General features: G+C 37.9%; 1 protein-coding gene across 1 annotated transcript in view; it reads left to right on the top strand.

Annotated features, from left to right (window-relative positions):
• The window catches only part of BANK1 (B-cell scaffold protein with ankyrin repeats 1), a 137,062-nt gene extending 119,764 nt beyond the window's left edge, over positions 1-17,298 (top strand). The window contains exons 12-15 of the mRNA XM_017822217.1: positions 7,517-7,585; positions 8,459-8,640; positions 10,324-10,387; positions 16,997-17,298. Coding sequence (XP_017677706.1) covers positions 7,517-7,585; positions 8,459-8,640; positions 10,324-10,377 — 305 coding nt within the window. The 3' untranslated portion in view covers positions 10,378-10,387; positions 16,997-17,298. The remainder of the gene's footprint in view (positions 1-7,516; positions 7,586-8,458; positions 8,641-10,323; positions 10,388-16,996) is intronic.
• The last annotated feature ends 3,245 nt before the right edge of the window (positions 17,299-20,543 follow it).

Genomic DNA, 20,543 nt, shown 5'->3' on the forward strand with positions numbered 1-20,543 from the left:
AGCAAATTTTAGTTCCTTAACTGAGGCATCCTCCCCTCCTCTGCATTTTCTCTTCATTTACTAAATACCTTTCAACTTATAGAGCAAATAATTTAATATTTCTGTAAGAAACAGATTGTCTTCACTGCACAGTTCTGGTTGATCTCCAGAACCATTTCCTTCTGCTGTTTAGTAGGACACAGGTCCTATGGAAAAATGGGATTAGAGAATGGAGCATGATGCACAGAGGAGGGCTGCGTTAAGGCCACGCAGTCACTCACAACTGGATCCCCGTGTACTTTGGGAGTTAATGGAAAGAACAAGCTTCGTGCCCAAAGGATTACAAGGACTGTTGTGATAGTGTCATACAGAGATGCAGGAGGAGGATTTCTTTTTATGTACCCATAGACGGGCTCGTTTATTGGAAAAAGAAAAAAGGCATTGCATAGCAGAAATGCTTTTTGGCTCTTGGATTGCATGCTGGTGACTACTTTTTAATTTATTTCTTTATATCTATCTGGACAAATCAAGTAGCTGAATTCCCATGAAGACTTTCACCACAAATTGAACAAAGGCCATGAAGTTACAAAAGAGTATCTTTTCCTTTAAGCAGAAGTGGTGTTTCCATGAAAATAAAAACAAAGAAGAAAGCGAACAAATAGCTTTCTTTGAAATAAGCAGCTTCCAAATACATGGAATCTCAAGTTTACACTGTGCAGAAAGTCTGCTCCCTGTAGATTACCCCACTTGGTGGTCTGCTGAACAGGCTAGGGAAACTGTTGATCTATGGAAAACAAACATGGGACTTGACAAGCCAGTTTTTAGAGTCACTTTCAGAGTAAGAGCTACACTTCAAAACCTAGGCAGTAAACACTCAATGATGCAAGTTGTCATAACTGAACTACCACAATTTACAGTTTGAGCATCTGACTTGAATTTGCTGACAAATAAATTCTAGGAAGCATGGGGGAGTTGAAAGATTTAAAATGTAAGTTTTCTGATCGCTTTTACTCAGTTTCATTTATTCAATTTTCAAATTTTAATGAACATTCCAACTACTGTGCTGAACACCAGTAAATGTATACTGCATTTTTAACAATCAGAGAGTGCATTTGTTCTTTAATTTAGACCACTGCAAGAATTCTGTCTTCTGCATGAAAGGCTCGTCAACCAATGGAGCTGCAAATTAGTGCCAAATAGCTTGTTGTCCAGATGGTGTGCACTCTTAGTGTGCTCCCTTACCATTCCTCAGGTGCTTATTATTCCTCTGTAGATATTTCAGTGGTTCTTTTTAGTTGTGTGCTGGCAAAACAACTGTTAAATAAATGTATGAAGACGTTGTGTTTTCAGTTTAGACTGCAATTTTAATGTTCCCTATTGATACCAGATTTGATTGAGCTGGATACCAAAGTTACTGGTGTATTTGTAGGGCAGGTGCATGAGTTTCTCTAATGCCCCCCTGCCATTTCTGAAGTCTGACCTACTAGGACTGCCTCAAGGTCAAGGATTACATTACTGTCCTGGTTTAATCATTTACCTCTTATCACAGACTCCTAGTATGAAAGGGTTCTCTGCAGCAAGGACACCTGTCCTACACCAGCATAAATAAAACTTCATATACTATAGGCTTTGCAAACCTCTCACAACTCCCTGAAGGAACGTGTTACCCCTCTGTGCACTGAAAACATTTTATTATTTAAACGTAGCTTTCTGTGGGACCTCATAGTAGGGTTAAAAGAGTTAGAAGTGAAAAAGTATGTTTTCCAGTTACTGTTCCAAAAGAGAATAGCATTCTCAGTGCTCATCAAAATCACAGGGTATGCAGGAAAAGTAGCAGCCAGTGGATATTTTTAGGAAGGGAGAATATCTGACATACAGAATAGACAGCATAAACCCAACTGAAATGAATAAACAAAGTCCAGAACAGAACTGTTAATGTCTTGGAAACTTACCAGGCTGATTACTGGGAGCTGTAGTGATTGCATCCTGAGTCAGTAATTCTTATTATGCCAGTTGTTTAAATGCTCTAAAGCAGGGGTTTCCAAAGTGAAGCCTAAGAGCCTATGCAAAACTGCAAAACATTTATGTCCCACAGAGGGATTTTGTAGTACTTTCCTACTGAGTGAGTGTAAAGTACTGCACTGCAGATGAATTTCATTATGTATTCCCAACTTAAGGATGTTTTTCCATGAATGACATGATACTAGGAAGCACTGTTTAGCTGGCTTTGAGTAGTTAGAGTGTTTTTACAGAACTGGTTGGAGAGTGGTATACCAGCTTCATCCACTATATTTATTCAGTCAGATTTTTTGCTATCTTAACTTTGTTAGATTGAAGCACGTACTGAATAATGTCACAGAGAGAAAAAATATTTATAGGATGCTGCCTGGTTGCAAACCAAACTCTTCCAGATAGCATACTTGTGGTAAAAACAAATGAAGATTCTTCCTTTTTTGGTTTTTCTGTGCTCAAGAAAAATGGGACTGAAGAAATATATTCAGGTTTTATGTGCTGGAGCAAATACTCTTGAGTGTATCGCTAACATCCTTCCAACTTCCATGATCCACTAAGTTAAACTTCCAAGAGCAAAGGTGTGAGTTCTTTTCATTGTGTATGGTACAGCAAGTACTTTGACAACACTCTTTGAACAGCATCTTGAACTAACCACCAGTACCTATTCTTCTCACTCATTCTTTACCCCTTCTGTAAAAAAGGGTTCTGGTATTATTTTTATTACCTTGCTTCAGTGTAGGGGAGTCATCTCTATGTAATGAGATCTCTAATGACCTCAGGACCTCTTGAGGTCCCTCTGTGACCAAACTTGCTGAGATTCTAACAGATTTGAGCTTTTATGCTCTGCAAAACTGGGGAGAGAATTGATGGCGAACATTTGTTTATTTTTGAACTAATAATTTCACATTGTCATTACACTGTAATTCTTTTAAAAACAATTCTGCTATTGGTCTGAGAAAATGGGATTTTTCATTCTCAGTCAGCTAAGTAGCTGTGCAAGGTAGAGGCTGACAATAGCCTGTGTAAGTTGTGATGAGTGAATGTGATGCTGTCACTGAAAAACTCAGGCAGCATGCACTGGGCCACTGCAAGTAACAGTGATGTGGCAGTAGGATATTTCTGCAAGTGCATTTGATCTCACCTGGTCTTCATTCTGATGAAATGACTGTTGTGTGTTATCAAAAATGTCTTGAGTGTCAGGCTGAACATTTAGACCAGATCAGAATTTCTGTACCAGCTGAGATGTGGTCACTCATTTTCTTGTGCACTTAAAGCAGACTTTTTCCCTTTGCCTTTTCGTGGCGTTACGTGCATTCAGACACCTATGCTGCCATGACAGGACAGCTTCTGGGACTTGAGCCTTTGTTACCTTGCACTGTACAGCCATCCCTTCTCCACAATAATTAGACCAGATTCCTAAGGCATACTGATGCACTTTTGTTCTGTGCTCAGCTGCCTTCTCTTGGAAAAATAAAAAAGTCTGTTTACAGGGCCCCGTTTCCTTAGTTGATTTCATGTTAGGAGTCACTAGAATTTTTTTGTTTAATCTGAAATATGTGAAATATTTTGTGTAAGTTTTAGGAGTGGTTATTAGTCATCTTACAAAACTTACTGGTTAGCATTGGATTGATAACCTCTATCTAGTCCTCATGCTGAGTGCAGTTCACTGTGTTAGCAAACAAAACAGACAAAAGGAAAATGAAATCTAAAAAGATGGGAACAAATATCTGCAGAGTTCTCATCTCCTGAATAATAAGCATCATTCTACTATATTCCTTCCTTAGTATTCTCTGTGTATTTGTCATCCCTTGCTGTGCTACATCTAATTTACAATCTAATCCCTACCAGAAAAAAAGAACTTGCAAGTTTTATTTGCCTAGGTACTCTGCATACACAGTTTAGATGTTAAAATGTTTAAATACTGGGGAAAAGAATGGAATGGGCAAAGATAGGAGTCTCTACCTGCAACATATCCCAAGTAGCAATTCACCCCTTCTTCTCTATTCTTCCATTAATCATTAATTAATTGCATGACAATTCTAAAATGAATGAAGCAAAAACCTCCTAAGAACAAGGGGGAAGCTTACAAGTTCATTGTAATTTGCATCTGAGTTGATATGTGTTAATAAGTGGAACCCTAGTGTATTAATTAATTTGAATTATCACTTAGTCTTGTGTTCATATAAAGACTTTATTCCCCTGTATTTTGGTTTTGAATGTTTACTGAATAAAGTAGTCATGGTGATAGATAATTTTGTTTGGAACATTGGCTCAATGAAGCTGATGAATAAATGCATCTCGAATTTCCTAAGCAAGCTGAATTCAAAAGAGTGATATTTATTGATTGATTTTTTTTTTCCACTGTGTCTTTTCTCCTTTGTGTTTGTGCTACTGGAAGGGTGGACTGAGTATATAAGTATTAGGTATGATTAGCTCACATATTCTTCTAGAGGGTAGGTTCATCAGTCTAGCTTTGTTTGAATCACTAGTGCACAGAGGCAAACTGTTGTTTGATTTTTAGAGGTAATGTTGCCAATACAGCACATAGGCGATATCCCTCATAGTTTAGATGGGTAAAGTAAAATATAAATTAGAAACCATTTCTTGGTTGATCATTGCCTCCTAACTGATATGAGTTCTCCTCTCCCATGATCTAACTCCTTCCACGTTTTGATTGCCTGTGTTTCTAATTACATCACTAAGCAATTTTTGAAATGTCATAGTGCATCTGTGATTCCTTACTGTTACAGCTTTGTGTTGAAACTCTATTAATTCTGAAAATCAGATTCCTGTTCTTTTTGTCAACTAGAAGCTGTTGTAAAAAATTTCTCTCTCTCTAGACCCCTTATACCCTGCACAGTTTTTTGCACTATACAACACTGCTCTTAGTACAGAATTATACACAAGAGACTTAGATTTTAAGTGTTTCTAACCCTTCTGTTTGTGGTGATAACTATGAAAATATTAACCACATTTCAAAATCATACCATTATTTACCTGCATGTGCAGACAGCCTGAAATAAGATCTGTAGCTAGTCTGATTGAGATGAAAAAGGCAATTCAGAGTTCCTTGGATCCCACTCACTTTCCAAGCCTTACATTAGGGATTTTCCCAGGGTTCTGCATATTTGCCACAAAATTTGTGTTTTGTCTCACTTTTTAAATGTTGCTTTCTGGTTTCAAGTCCTACTAGAAAATACTGCAGTAGTTTCATGCTTTCTGAGTTTGCTTTGCTGGAGGAATGTTGAGGTTACATTACATTCCTAAAGAGCGATCTTACTGCCTAAGGCATAAAAATGTATTTAGGGCTTGCAAAAAACTTCATCTGTATCCTGTAGCAGCTGAAGAGAGGAGAGGGAATAAATGGAATTACTTATTAGTTCTCTTAGCCTCCTTTAATTCTGAGAAACTGCAAGGGAAGAAGAGATACGTTGTAGACAAAAATTATATAGCATATATCAGGTCAGGACATTTAATTTGTGGATTTTGACCTACAAGCGTCTATAGGTACTTTAGCCAGTCACAACATGTTTAAAAATTCAGAAGGACTCTCTTTCTGATCATACAGATGTTATTGAAATGTGCACATTAAGTATAAAAGTATAAAAGAAGTACTATACCCTTTTAATCAGATTTTCTGTGCCTCTCTGCCATAGATTATATATATATAAATAAATAAAGGATTGTGGAATTTTGACACTTTAAAAAATTGCTTTATTAATCCTGCTTTGCTGAAGGTATATTTACTTTATCTTCCATAAAGAAATAATGGAAGATGACCATTCCTGTGCAAGATGACCTGTTTCTTTTATTTAACTGCTGTATTCGAGTAGTTCATAAGAATATGGGAATGAAAGGGTGAATTGCCAGAGTCTTCCTTAAACCTATGGCAGTTGTACAGTGGAGTGTGCCTGTCTTTCCAGGCATTCCAGAAACAGGCGTTTGTTTTCACTGACCTCACCCACACTGAATGCTTGCTGCCAACTAAAATCATTCCAACAAGATGCTGCACGTAAAGTGGTTTTAATAGTTCTACTTTTCACTGGAGAAGTAATTCCATTTCTGATTACTCTAACACTGCAAAACTCAGCAGAAATTTCAAAGTCTATCAATTAAAGTGCTTTCTAATCAGGCACACTGTTGAGTATGTCCCTTCTCCTTACTCAGTAAAATTCAGGCTGCCTGCATTATGTCTGTGTTCTCATTACTTTAATTTCATCTTTTAAAGGAGAATGCTATTTCAAATATAGAAGAAAATACTGCAACCATATTTAACAGGATACTTTGAGAATGACAGAAGAGTATTACAAAAGTTAAAATCTGTCAGTATTAGGCTGAGCTAGGGACATAACATCATCAGCTTATGCTGCCTGTGTTTTCTCTCTGCATTTAGGCTGAGAACTTTTTTAATGAACATCAAGTCCCTAGCTGTTTTCATTCATCATCACCTTCATACAAGCCTACGCAGGAGTTTGCATAAAAACTTTGTTCTGCACTGTAGAAAACACACCCTTATGAATTGCTTCTTCCTCACCTCTGCATGCAGCATGTGCTGAGTTTAGGTGCCACAGTGGTCTTGATCATCCATTTTACAAGTTGCCATGAGAGAAGGAGATGCCTTGTACAAGGCAGTCCTGGACAGGCAGACAAGGTGCAAACCAAGCTCCACTGGGTTTCCCTCATCCACAGGAGCAAGAAGCCAGGACTCCAGGCTACCATGCCGAGCCTGTTCTGCTGCTTGAGCAGAGCTCCGTTGTACTGGGCCTCGGTCCCCAAGCAAATATTTGCTCCATTGAACTGGCACATTTGCTGCATTGCAGTGATGACAGAGGATTACTTAATTGGAAGGAATTATTCTAGATTGTCATTTGTTTAGCTAAAATCAGAACTGAGACTTAAGAGGAAAAGCTTGTGTGGCAGTAGCTAAGTCAGAAATTCCCACTTTCTGGGTTTTACTGTGCTGCCAGCAAAAGTTTGACGGTAGCATTTTAGGGCATATCCAGGCTGGCTGTACTCTGGGCACTTAACAGGAATGGGGATGATGGGCTACACTAACAAGAGTGATTGTGCTTTGCTGTTTCTAGGACTTGAATAAAATAGACAAAACTATACACATACTCTTTCTTTAGCAGTGTCATTATTCTCACCTGGTACTATTTGGTTTATTTCTGCCTTAGCTTTCCCCAAAAATTAATAAGCAGGCTACAGTAAGTGTCTGTACCATATGAAGAACTCTGAGATCTAGCTGTTTCTTCTGAACAAGTAACATGTTAAGATGATAAGTCCATTTTATTTTCTTAAAAGCTTTTTGTCATGGTATCTATAATATCAGTAATCCTGCCATTCTGTGCAATAGAACAATTTTTCAAGTAATTAACATTAGACTGACAAGTGGGTTGAAAAGTACTGCTAGGCTAGAACAAAAAATTTATCGCAGCCTGCTTTTATGAGTCTATTTCCTTTGTTCAGAATGTGTGAAAAATTGCCATTTTTCAACTTCCTTGTATTTTTAATGTTGTTGCAGTGTTTCAGCAAAAGGCCACTCGAGTGACCAGTGACAAAAACAGGACGTATTGTGACGCTAAGAAGCACGGTACAGAATTTAATTTAGCTCTTTAACTGCTTTGATATTTTTCAGTAGAACTAGTAGAGATTTGCTGTGACTTGATTTTGGCTAATTTAGCATCTGTTTTGCCACCTGTGATTTATGTCCTTGATGGTATTGCAGCATTAAGAGATCAGATTAAAGAAAGAAGAATAAAAGTTATAGTCTTGTAGGAAAGATTTGTAGAGTCAGAGTTACTTCACATTTTTCTGTTTACTTTCATTACTGTGATTAAAACCAAGAAAAGGAAAGACAGGAGGGCTCAGCTGTGCACTAATGCCAGCCATGGAAAGATGGCAGTGTGGGGAGCAACAATTCTCTCCTGGGTACCCCAAGATCCATGTAAAATTAATTACCTGTGGCAATCCAGTTATTATTTGAGTTGCAGCACTTCAAAATGTTACTACTGTAAATTCCACTAATGGTACCCTAAAATAATTAACAATGTTGTGTACAAAATGAATGAACACTGAGTGAAGATATTTCCTCCTGCTTCAGTTATCAAGTAGCAGGTCAGGATTAAATCATATAGAGCAGCACATAATCACTAATTTATTACTGTACTGGGGAACTGCAGTGAAGTTGCAGAGGGAATGAGAAAAAAGGCACTGTGGATATTTTTTATGTCTTAACATAGCAACAATTTCCTTTAAAACGTCAGTACTCTAGCTGTGGTGGTAGAAGGAAATGTAGTGCTAGAAGGAAGTTCTTGTATGAACCAACACTAGTGGAGAATCCATGGACCAGGGCAATAGTAATGAACAAAATGTTTAAGATGCTACTCTGCTGCCAAAGAGTAATGGTAGAATCTTCATTGATTTGTTGCATTTTTCATTTCTCTCTTTCTCCATTTTTTTGTAGCACATAGAGACCACACTGACACAGCAACTTACAGCATCGTGAAACACAACCTCCCTGCTGAACAGGAAGAACTCATCCACTTGCAGGAACAGGTGAAAAAGGGGGCAATTTCTGTGGATGAAGCCCTGGACAGATTTAAACGGTGGCAGAAGGAAAAAGAGAGACTACAGTCCACTCAACAAGTATGAATCTGAAATTTGTTTCTTGACAAGAATCTTGATCGGAAGTTCTAGAAACAAAATCTTGTGTTTTGGCACCTGTATGTGAGGTCAGAAATAAGAGTCATGGTTTATCTGCCAGTCAGCTCCCAAGGAGCTTGTTGCTTATGGTTCTGAATTTACTAGATACACATTTTCACTGTTGTTTAATTACTTGAGAGACTTCCTGAATTTACTTTGCCTGACTTCAGGTGCTGTTACCATTGGTTAAAATCCCAAGTTAAATATGTTGGTCTTCTAAGACCAGCAGTTTCTGTTTGAAACTGCTAGGTGATGCTTAGGTCTCTGCATCTTTCAAGAAACCACAAACCTTATGTAACCAAATGAGCTGAATGTGCTGTTGAGCAGTGTCAACTAACAGAAACATAACTATATCAAGCATACATTTATTACAGTCAGTTAATATATACCAACTTACACCAGGCTTATGCATATCCGAAAATGTTGAATATACTTAGTGGAATTCAGAACTGTTAACAATCCTCTTCAGCTCCTTTGTATTCGATGTATGGAGTAAATTGAGGTGCACAAAAACAAGATTTACAAAAGCCCACACACTGAGTCACTGAAAAAACTGCATCAAAACTACAGGCTATGGAGAGGAGGTTTGTTAATTACTTCTAAAAAGATACATGGAGGAAGAGGTTATGCCCTCATTTTATATGAAGTCATGCATTAAGAAAAATATTTTTTTGTTATCATTTGAATCATTTAGTAGAAAGAGGAAAACCAAAGCTAGTCTGCTACTTTGCAGAGTGGGAGAGTTATCAGTTGCTGCCAACAAGGAGAGATTAAATGCTCTTTGTGTTTGCATCTACTGAAGAAGTAGTCTGAGCTTAGTCATCACAGTGGAACACTAAATGGCAAAAGTGCAAGGGCCTAGAAGAGTTTAGCAGCCTGGTTCCTGGGCTGGGCACCAGGAGTGCGGCACTAGCTGTTCAGCAGTAGTGCAAGAGTGTGGTGGATGCCCCTTTCCAAATCCATCTGCAGCCAAGCACACAGATGAATTGTGGGTATTGTTCTATCAGTCAGGAGAATTTCTCGTGGAGGAAGATGATATCTAATCTCTGCCATTATAGCAGCACTAAGCAATAAGTCTTTTTATTTTTCTTGGTAAACTATAAGATGGCTGTATTTCAAGAAGGATTTACTTGGCCTGTTTTTACTGCTTCAGAGAAAAAGCTACTTTATAGTGGTCATTTATGCCCTGCACTGCACATGTGACTTCTCTTTGGTTTTGTTCCTTTTCTTTGGTTTTGTTCTACAGAAAAGTCTTTTGTTGTTACCCCTCTATAAACATGGTGAATTTACTTCATGCTATCACTCCAGTTGTCTGGTCTTCACTTGGATTTTTGAAGAAAAATAGCTTTTCCAGAACAAAAAACCACCAGAACCCCAAGTCTCAGTAATCTAATGCCAGAATCAGTGTAACTTACTGATGGTGGAAACATCCCACAAGACTTAAGTATAAATGCTAAAATTACCATCATAAACATTTTTCAGCCTTTTAAAATTATTTTCCTGGAGAGAGTAGCTTGGTGTTCAGAATGCTAAAGAATTCAGCTTTTTGTAGTCACTCATTATTTTTACCGTAAACTTCCATTACTGTTTTCTGCTGATGGTTTTATGCTTGTTTTTTACTTAAAGGAAAAAGTGCATCACCCTAGAGACACCACTATTGGAAACAGAGAAGAAAATTAAAATCTGAATGGTAAGTTGCATTTTTTCTACCTTTTAGAACTCTGAAGCCTTGAACTGTAAGTATACTGCAAAGGTCCAATCCAAAGCCTTTTGGATCAGGCATTGAATTTATAATGAGCATTTTCTGTATCTGACCACATTTAAGTTATGGTTGCATAATCAGGCCTTCAGCAGAGTCAAGATTTCATCCCAGAGACAAACTCACTGAGAGTTAATGGGGCAGAAAATTTACCAAGTATCTGTAGCTCAGCTTTTCTGTAGCCTATTTCCTACTGCATCATCACAATTAGGGTTGATGGTTTCTTTAGAACAATTTGCTTGATGACTTCAATATTTTATTTGTAAATCAGCCATCAGTTGGCACTTGCAAATTCTTGATGAACTTTCCACTGCTACAGCAGCTTTTATGAGTATTGTGAGTCATTAATTAAAAGTGCACCATTTGTCATTCAAGATACCTTTTTCCATTTTGGGGGAAAAATGGACTTTTGGGGTTGTCCTGTGTAGGGCCAGCAGCTGGACTAGATGATCATTGTGGATGCCTTCCAACTCAGGATATTCTATGATTCTTTGTGATTGAATGTCATCTGCAACAGTATAAATCATCTTCATTTCCTAGAAACTGTTTTCTCTTGTTGTGAAAAGATTGTATTAAGTGGTATTGATTTTAGGCCTATGATTTCTGTAAAATTCAGTACATATGCTGAAACGAAAGTTAGTGTTTCTTTTTTACATTGGACTCAGTACCATTTGTATATTGCTATTTAAAATTATCACCTAAATGTGTTATTTTGTTACTGCAAAAGAGAAAAATAATCCACAGTACTGCTTTCATTATTCTCTTACACATTGTTGTATTTATATGGACTTGTGAGATACTGTAATTAAATAAGGGAAAGCTGCCCAGTGGCAGCTTTGCAGTCCAGATATTTCAGTGTTAATATCCTCTGTGGCTGGTAGGGGTGCAGCAGCAAAAGCCTTCACAAGGCACTCAGAACCTGAGGGCTTGGGGTCACTGCATTTGTACCTACAGCCTGTTTTCTGTAGGCAAGGCAAAGCTCATGTCAACATGGAGGTGATTCTTGGAAAGTATTTGTCTGGGTTTTTTTAAGGCCAGATCTGTCCTGCCTCTGTAGCTGTCCTCCTTCTCCAGAGTTCATTTACTGAATTGTATCAGCAGAAATGTAGTATCAACACCAGAATTGTAAATTTTGTGAAATTATCCAATAACTCAGATAATGATCACTATGTTCCCTTCTGATCTTAACCTCTTTGCCCTCTGTTACACTGTCGATGTCCTGTGTCGCATATAAATCAGCTGCTTAGTGCTGCAGAAATACAGTGGGAAGAATCATTATGGAGGCCCCTGTCTTGTCCAACACTGCACTTTACTATCAGATATTTCAGTGCTTGAAAATGAGGACTTCCTCTACAGCTGGAGGCATAGTGAGGGCAAGAATTAAGAAGGATGCCAGAAAACTAATACTTAAGTCCAGACAGAAATACATTGCCTGAAACAAAAATGAAAATTACTTTATTTTCTCCTTCAAAGTTCGTAAGGAAAGCAGACCAGAGACCATTAATTTGAGATACTTTTTTTTTCACATGCCATTTAATAAAGCAATATATATGAATGTTAGCAGTCCTTAGGTATCTTTCAAGAATTCTAGTTTTTACATCTGTATACAGACTCTCCATTCTGTACCTTTAAAAACATGGGCCTCCCTCTCCTGATTGCATGTTTGAAATAAGGATTTGCATAGTCTTTTTCGTAGACAGTTTTTGAAGTCTTGATTGAGGATTTAAAGAGATCACATCAGAAGCCTGGTAGGAAAGGAATTTGCTTTTATTTTAATGAGAAAAGAAAATATCTCTTATAAATTAGTGTGGAACATAATTTTTAGTTTCTTGATAAGTTTGATCTTGCTTCCCTGTAATGAAAGTTATTAATGAGAGTGGCACTTGGTTCAGTCTTCCATTATAACATTCGATGCTATCGCAAAGTTCACGTCTCCATTTGCAACAGTTTAATATATGACTGAATAACACCCCAAAAAAAATCAACTGCAAAGCAAAAAGTTCTGCCACTCTTGGAGCGAAATATCTACAAAAGCCTGTTTTAAGAATAACTAAATAAGGCCTGGAATGTTCATTTGCAGAAGGTAGAGACACAGACAATGGTTTATCTCAATACTGTATAATATGGTCTGACCCATAGACATTGATAGTATCTTCTCTTTTTTTCCAAGAAAGTAAATAGGATGTTAGCCAGCAGAACAAAACCAATAAAAACAAATAACTTTAATAAAATTTCAGGGAAATACATAAAAGATTTGTGGGCAAAAGGCCCATTTTGAAATTTAAGTAGCCGAGATTTTTTAGGGTGCACCACCAAAGTAACCTGTTGCCCATGGGAAACTATCTGTAAGCAAGGCTCACACACTAACTGGAAAGCTGCCTTGCCACCCCTGAAATACTACGGAGTAGGAGAGACAGCAGAGTGGAGAGAATAACAGAATCGAAGGTTTGAGAGTCTTGAGTTTGTGCGTGTCCACTAAGAAAATGAATGGCAGCAGCTGAGACAGGATTTATGCAAGGATTATTAGACAAGTTTCCTTTAAAGTCTTAAAAAACAATGCAGCTTCCACATGCATTCCAGGTCTATACTTATTAGCACATAGGCATCATATTGTTTTTTAAACACTTCTGTCTGCATCATTGGCCATTTGAATTACCTATGAAAATGAGATTTCATAATCTGCCATCTATTGCAGTTGCATTGTGGCACTTCATGTGCTACATCCCACGGATTTTGTCATCTAGCATCTAAAAATGTGCACAAGATTGCAGAAACTACGTAAGATGGTTTTCGTTGCTTGTAGTGAGCTATCCTCTCATAGCTAATCTCTATAGAACCTTGAACAAGGGTTTGAAGGTCTTTAGAAATGCATAGTAAAGTGCAAGATTCCTCATCAAAACTGGGAATGACTGATGCTCTATTCTCCACTCTTGACATAGCAGCAAGAACTGACTAGTAGGTGTCACTGCTTCATTACTAGATAATGAGCAGCCATCAAATACAAACTATAACTCAGATGGATTTCAGAAGACAAATACTGCATTAAACAAATGCTAAGCTTGATTTATTATTGTTGTTGTTTTGTTGTTATTTAAATGCCAGCAACTTATATAATAGTTTTAAATGAAGGTAGGTCTTAGAAAAGACTAAATGCAAGGTAAGTGGCCTGCTGTGGAAGGGTCAAAGCTTTTTCCCCAGGGATCTTAACTTTACCCATTTATTTCATAGCTGTTAAAATCAATAGGTACTTACATTGAAGTGGTCTTCATACTCAAGGACAGCTTTACTAGCTGTTGCTATAGACTGTTTAATACTGACCCACTCCTGTAAGGCACTATAACCAGGTCATCCACTGCAGTAAAGGCATCCTCCGCAGAATTTCTTCTTCCAGATTTTGATTTCCAAATTTGCAGATGCCCAACCAGCTGCCAACGACCAACTCTCTTTCCCAGCTTCATCCAAAAAAACCCATGCACAATGCACCTTTTACGAACTGGCAGTTTATTGATTACATTCACTATCCTAAATGTCTGGCTTCATTCCTCAGCCCTCATCAGCACCTTGTTTTTAGTCCAAGTTGCTAATAGATTGCTTATTCATCAGTTGATACCACTCCAGCTTGCAGGTTGTGTCTGAGTAGAGTTCTTTGAAAACCCAAAAAAACAGCACCTAATTTTGGGCACAATAACCAGTTTCTGTTGTCTCTACTAGGTCAATGAAGATGAACAAAGAGCTTAATTTTGACATTTGGATCCATGGGCACTCAAACTTCTTTAGTCAGCCCAGTTAGCAGAGTTAAAATAACTTGGGATCCTGAACCACATACAAGCTTTTGTATATGTGGAGAGTGAGGAAGTCATAGAAAAGCATCTTTTTTCTTCATTACCTCAACAGTATGCATTTCAGTCAGGACCTCTAGTCTTTAAAATACTTGCTCACTGGTAGTTTACAATAGTGTCCATTGGACTTGTGAAACTACACCTTTAGCCTGGCTTACTTCCAATTTCTTAAGTATTTTGTAGCTTCACATGATGCTCAAACTTAATATCAAGAAAATAACAGAAATCAGTTTCCTGCCTGTTTGTCACTGAGTCAGGTGTTCATGAGGCAAGCTCACAGTCACACTGTTGACTGAGTTCACCAAGGCAATGAATATTTGTGTACCCCTCAGCCTCTCTTAATTGCCACTCATAAAGACCAGACATGCTATTGGGAGTAAGATTTGTACAAAATCCACCTCATGTCATTCTCCCACACAACACCTGCTTATTTTTGTGGATGTCTCTTGCTCCCCTGCTCCCAGGGACACGTGTTGTCTTCACATTTGAAGTAAAACAAATAAGAAATGACTCATCCTAGGTATGTATTTTCTGAATTATTCAACTTTGAAAGACTTTGTGCACCGACCTAACTTGACTATTGATTGCATCTATTTCTTTTCAGTCTTCAACTAAGAGCCCAACAGACAAGGAACATATGCCTAATTAACAGAGGTAAGAGCACATGTATGAATGTGTGTCACACACACTCCCACAGACATACGTTATTTGTCATGGAAACTAATGCTTGTGAAAGTACTTTCCATCGGAGTGCATTTATGTAATAATAGAATGGAAGTGCAGCTCAGAAGTTCCGATTTCACAAGACAGTCTGGTTTGTCCTAGAACTTTTTATGAGGTATCAACCTATTCATGTTTACTGCAGGGCAGATTAGCAAGCACTTTAGGCACTTAGCTAACTTTTGGGTGCAGTTGAAGAGTTCCTGTTAGTTATTGCAACTAATGCAGTTTATGCAGCTAAAAGCTGTATTAGAGTCTAGTCCTACATACTGATTTCACATGCAGATTCAAACATATTGAATAAAGTTGAAAGCTATGAATGCAAGGATGTGTCCAGATGAAATTCTTGTTTTTCTAACTCCTCTAAAAATAGTCGTGCAACCTTTCTTATGCATGGAAGGATGACTTGCATTAAAAATTCAAGGCTAAGAGCAAGGATGTCAGCATTCTGTTAATGTATGTGAAAATCTTTTCCTTGAGATGTTTACCCAATTCCTAGATTTTCTCAGGCACTGAAATTTTTTGGTTTCTTGATCTCTGCAAGAACAGTCTGTGCTGAACAGGTTCAAAAGTCGAAGTTTGATTTTCTTCTTCAGTCTACTTTCCTTCAGATGAGCTTAGGATCTGAAATTTTTGAAACTGAAGTGTAACATTTTAGGTACAAGGAGCATTTGTGATTTTGCATTATTAGAGTTTCAAAAGGGATTAAGTACTATTTGTTCACGGTAGCAAAATGATACCGTTTATTCCTTGAGAAAAATGTCATTTTAAAGGCTTTGTTAGCTAAGTTACTTTGATTCAGTTTGCCTCTCCAACTTTCCCAAGTCAGGGGATGCAGTGTTGCACTGTTATAGTGGGGAGATTTTTGGTACTGAAAGAGGATTATCTTCAGTGAGGTCTCTTCTGCCACCCTATTCTCATGTAAAGGAGTGGGCAGTTGCTTCTTGTGAGAACTGTTTCCATATCTCATTTCTGGAGCCAGCTGCCCACCTGCTCACCAGAGTACAGTGTCCTCACCATAAAGCACTGGGTATTTCCTCTGCTGCTGCTTATCCTCTAAATCACTTGTTCATGCCTTCCTCTTCCAAAGTTCTCATTAAAACAAAAAAATTAGTCTTATGACATGAGCTGAGAATGAAAAATTATCACTCCTTCAAGAGGCAGTTTAACTCCTACATGGGCATTCCTAACAAAGCTGTTTCCTTGAGTGGAGATGAAGTCACCTACACTTAATGAGTAAAAAAGCTTTGAATTTCAAAAGCTCCAAAGCTGGGGAAAACTATTACAAAAAAAAAACAACAACAAAAAAAAACCCCAAACACCTGGGTAATAACAGAGATGCTTATAAATTTCAGATGGCTAAAGTGAGATGAATCATGTAAGGGGAGATAACCTTGGGATCAGAATAGGTGATGTCTGTCACCTTTAGAAAATCATTATATGGGAGAGAGAAGGTGAATTAGATGTGGGAGAACTTGCAAATACAATTTATCCAGCACATTCAATCAACTTTGGTTTTGAATTATCCACATCAAAGTCCAAGGTTCTCTGCTTCTGCAAATTATGGCCTCTCTACAGCTTTCTTGCTATTTTCTGTCTTCATATTTGTTCGGAGAGACCACCTTTTTTTATGACTAATTGCAGGGAGATTTTTGAGTGTTTGATTGTTATAAAAATTGCAGATAAACATTAAAGACCTACCTTTCTATTGCTAATATTTTGACCCTCCAAACAGATGAGTCTCCAACTCCAGTGCAAAGTTCTTAGCTTCTCTTAGCTCATGCCTACCCATAGATCATCATATTTTCCTTATGCAAGGTGGGAGGAGGATAATGGAACTGATATCCAGTTGGTGGATCTGAAGGAATAGACTGGCTTTGATTCTCTCATACTCATTTCAACAAACACAGCCTTTGATCTTATTCTAAACAAACATGGCCCGGTCTATTGAATAACAGACATTTTTCATTATTTCTTATAGTGCACCTCTTCAGCCAGCTGCACATCACTTTCCTCTGCTTGGTATCCCACACGTCTTCCAGCTGTGCCCTGACAGCCTCAGACTCCAGTCCCTCCTGCTGCAACACAGAGGTGTGATCATTGCTGCACTTTCAGTGTCTTGGAATCTCTCGCCTGGGCCAACTCTAGAAGACCAGTATCACTAAAGCAAAATTAATAAGACTTCTTGTAAAGTCAGCACTGAATTTTACATCTTTCCTTTGCCTTTCTTTTTCCTCCAAGATGACAACTGAAAATTTATATAAATATGTATTGCGTGCCTTGGTTAATAACTTTTTAAGTAATTTCAATTTTTCTATCACTCTTCATATTTGTTTAAAAGTAGATTTTATGCACAGAAGAGGAATATTGTGAAAAGTTATGAAGATTGTAACATGATAATAAATAAAATTTCATTTTTACTTTTTGTTAAAACATTTTTACAGTAACTTTGTATAAAAATTTGTCTTTCCTGGGAATAACAATTGTACTCCATCACTAGCTTAAATAGTTGTACTCACAGTAAAGATAATTTCCTTGTAAGCCAAATTCTTGTAATCACTTTAATGCATTAGCAGATAATTAGTACTGATTTACATAGTTTGGCTTAAGAAATTATGTTTTGTTTATTAAGTTGCCGAAGGTAAATAATATCCAAAACAAACCCAAAACACTCTCTACTGCATTAACATAGCAAAAGTGAAGGAATAAATGTGGTTATTAGGTATTAATGGTCTGCATTCCCATAGTGTTATTCTACAAAATTTAAGTGAGGATGTGATGATATGAGTATGAAAGATGACTTGCCCTATTTTTTGCACAAAAAAAAAAAAAGAAAAAAATCGCCTAACTGTAAATGAATTTTGCTCCTTAACTACATGTTAATGTGACACCCAAATTTGGAAGAGGGGTGTGGATTTGATGTTCAAGCCCTCAGGGCTTATATTATTTTTCAAATTTCAATAAATTATTGTGCCAAGTGAACCACTAGAAATAAAAATAAGCTAAAAAAGATGATGTTGGGATTTTAAAATAATGACAGAATCTTGAAAGCATCTAGATTTAGACTAATTAAAAATCTATTTTCTATTTTAAATGGGTTGATTAAACATTTTCAGGAAATTATCTGTTCTCTGGGGGAAAACCCACATTTCTGTTAAAAACACTCCCACAAATACTGCAGATGTGTTGCTGTGAAGTCATAAATATTCAGTGACTGCTGTATTAGTGTGGCAACATGGCTTTGTGTTCCATACTGAGCTATCTGAACCACAGCAAAAGCCTTGGAATGTATAATGTATTCCAGAGCTGGAAATACAGTCAGTGCCTATGAACTGAGGGGCATGAGACTGGGCAGGAGAGAAGCTGTGATGTTTTAAGACTTACTTGGCCATCTGGAAATGGAAGTAGGGAGAATTATTTGGAAATCTAAAGTATAAGCTGTTATTTCCCCTTGAGAGGTCCCTATTTCTCCCTATAAAAACATTTATGTTTTTAGAAACCTAGTTAGTCAGTGTATCCCCTAACAAGCATTCCTGAGAAGCCGACATATAAGTGAAAAGAGAATACAAATATGAAAGGGTTCTTCATGTCGGTACCTGGTGTCTTTTCTGACATTTATGGCTTGTTTCTGTAGCGGAGGAGATGAAGGGCCATTTCTTGGGAGAGGGTCAGTCCTCACAAACCTCCAGACAGGACCCAGGTGCTCTCTGTGCTGCCAAGGGAGAGGCAGTGGCCCAGTGGCTCCTTTGCTCCAGTGAGAAAGCACCTGGAAAATGCAGGGATTTGCCGTCAATGGTAAGAAACTACAAAACTGGAAATTTACAAAACTGAAGCACAGACAGTTACATCAAGGAAACACTCTGGTTTTTCCTAGGGAAAAGCAGAGTGTAACAATATAGCAACAGTGCCAAACATAAGAAGTAGAAGCCAGAGGGTAACTCCCTCAGGAAGTAAAAGTGTGCTCTGTCTATATGTGTGCAAGTATTTGCATCTATAATGCGTGGTGTGATACTCTACAACTTCCAGCCCAAGGGAGTTTAGGATTACCCATAACAAAGCAACTCCTGTTCTCTGCTTTTGCTGCTTGATCCAAGCCCAGCTCCAGGCATCCCAAGTGCAGTAGTGCCAGTGTTACAGATTTCAGCAGCCCTGTTTCACGATATTTTCAGTTCCTGCAGCTGGGGCAGCTGCCTGTCACAGAAGTACAGCTGTCCTACAGAGGGCAGAGTAGTCTCAAAAGGATGTAAGGTATTAATAGGGAAGACATGCAGTGTCACTTTAATGAAGAAGTACTTTTGCTACGCTACAGATTTGCTTGTTTTTATTGGTCTGATCTCCATTGACTCCTAATAGTTTAATGTAGAACCAAAAAAAAAAAAAAAAAAAACAAAAGAAACCAAACAAAAAAAAAAAAAAAAAAAAAATCCAGATCAGTTGTTGTCAGTCCACAAAATCTCCCTGAAAAATCGTATGTAATCCATAACAATGTAATTGCTATGGTATTAAATTCAATAATGGCTAAGCAACAAGTTAAAAACAGGGCTTTTGTTCTATTGGTTTTTGTTTACACACAGAGAATTCCCACCCACCCATAATTTAAGACAGCCAAGCCAAGGCCCAAAGGAGAAATGAAGGGATGGATGCCTTTTTTTTTCCCTTCTCCAAAGGGAATTTTTGAATCTGTTCAAGCTAAAAGTAAAGTCATTATACTTCTACAAAAATAAAAGCATCCATTCCCACTCCTCTCATATTCAGTATTCACAGTTTGTTTTCTGCTGCAGGATTTCCATACATTTCCTCAAGGTGTCCAACTAAACTTCAGACACATTTATGAACAGACATTCCAACACAGGGGAGGTCCTGAAGTTTTGCTAATGAAATGTGCTTTACTAACAGGGAACATCTGCAAGTGCCTGTGCAGCAGTGCACAAATGATTAAGCAAATCACAAGAGCCTGGAAGCCTAACTGAGGCAAGGTTCCTGTTTTAAGTGCCCTGAAATACTGGCTTCATTGTAAGGTACGGGATTCAGTAATCAGTCCATCAGCAGTAACACCACTCTACACTTCCAGCTGCCAGCGTCTATTTTATTAAACTTCAACCAATAATTCACTCAAAAATAAATACTTTTAACATGATGATATCCAAGAGAAAGAAAACAATACAAAGAGATTCACAGTGACTGCAGTTATCAGCAGGTTTCTCTGACCTGTCAAGAAGAGCCTCATTACAGGAGAAACTTCAGTGGGTCATCAGTGGTCAAAGATTGTCCACTTTTTGCTGAGGTAACTTATCAATCAGATGTATCCTGTTATTATGAGGGGGTGGTATGGCCTTGCTGGATGTTCATCCTTATGAAAAAATATTTGTAGCATTTCTGGTGGTCTAGTGGTTAGGGTGCAGGACTCTCACCACTGCGACCCGGGTTCGATTCCCAGCCCCCCGGGCAGATGGAGCTCGTCAGCCTTGTAAGGCAATCCATCTAAGAGAAGGTCACTCTAAACAAACCTACATCCTGAGACCCTCACT

This window comes from Lepidothrix coronata, unplaced genomic scaffold, assembly GCF_001604755.1.
Source record: "Lepidothrix coronata isolate B3197 unplaced genomic scaffold, Lepidothrix_coronata-1.0 Scaffold96, whole genome shotgun sequence".
Classification (NCBI taxonomy): Eukaryota; Metazoa; Chordata; class Aves; order Passeriformes; family Pipridae; genus Lepidothrix; species Lepidothrix coronata.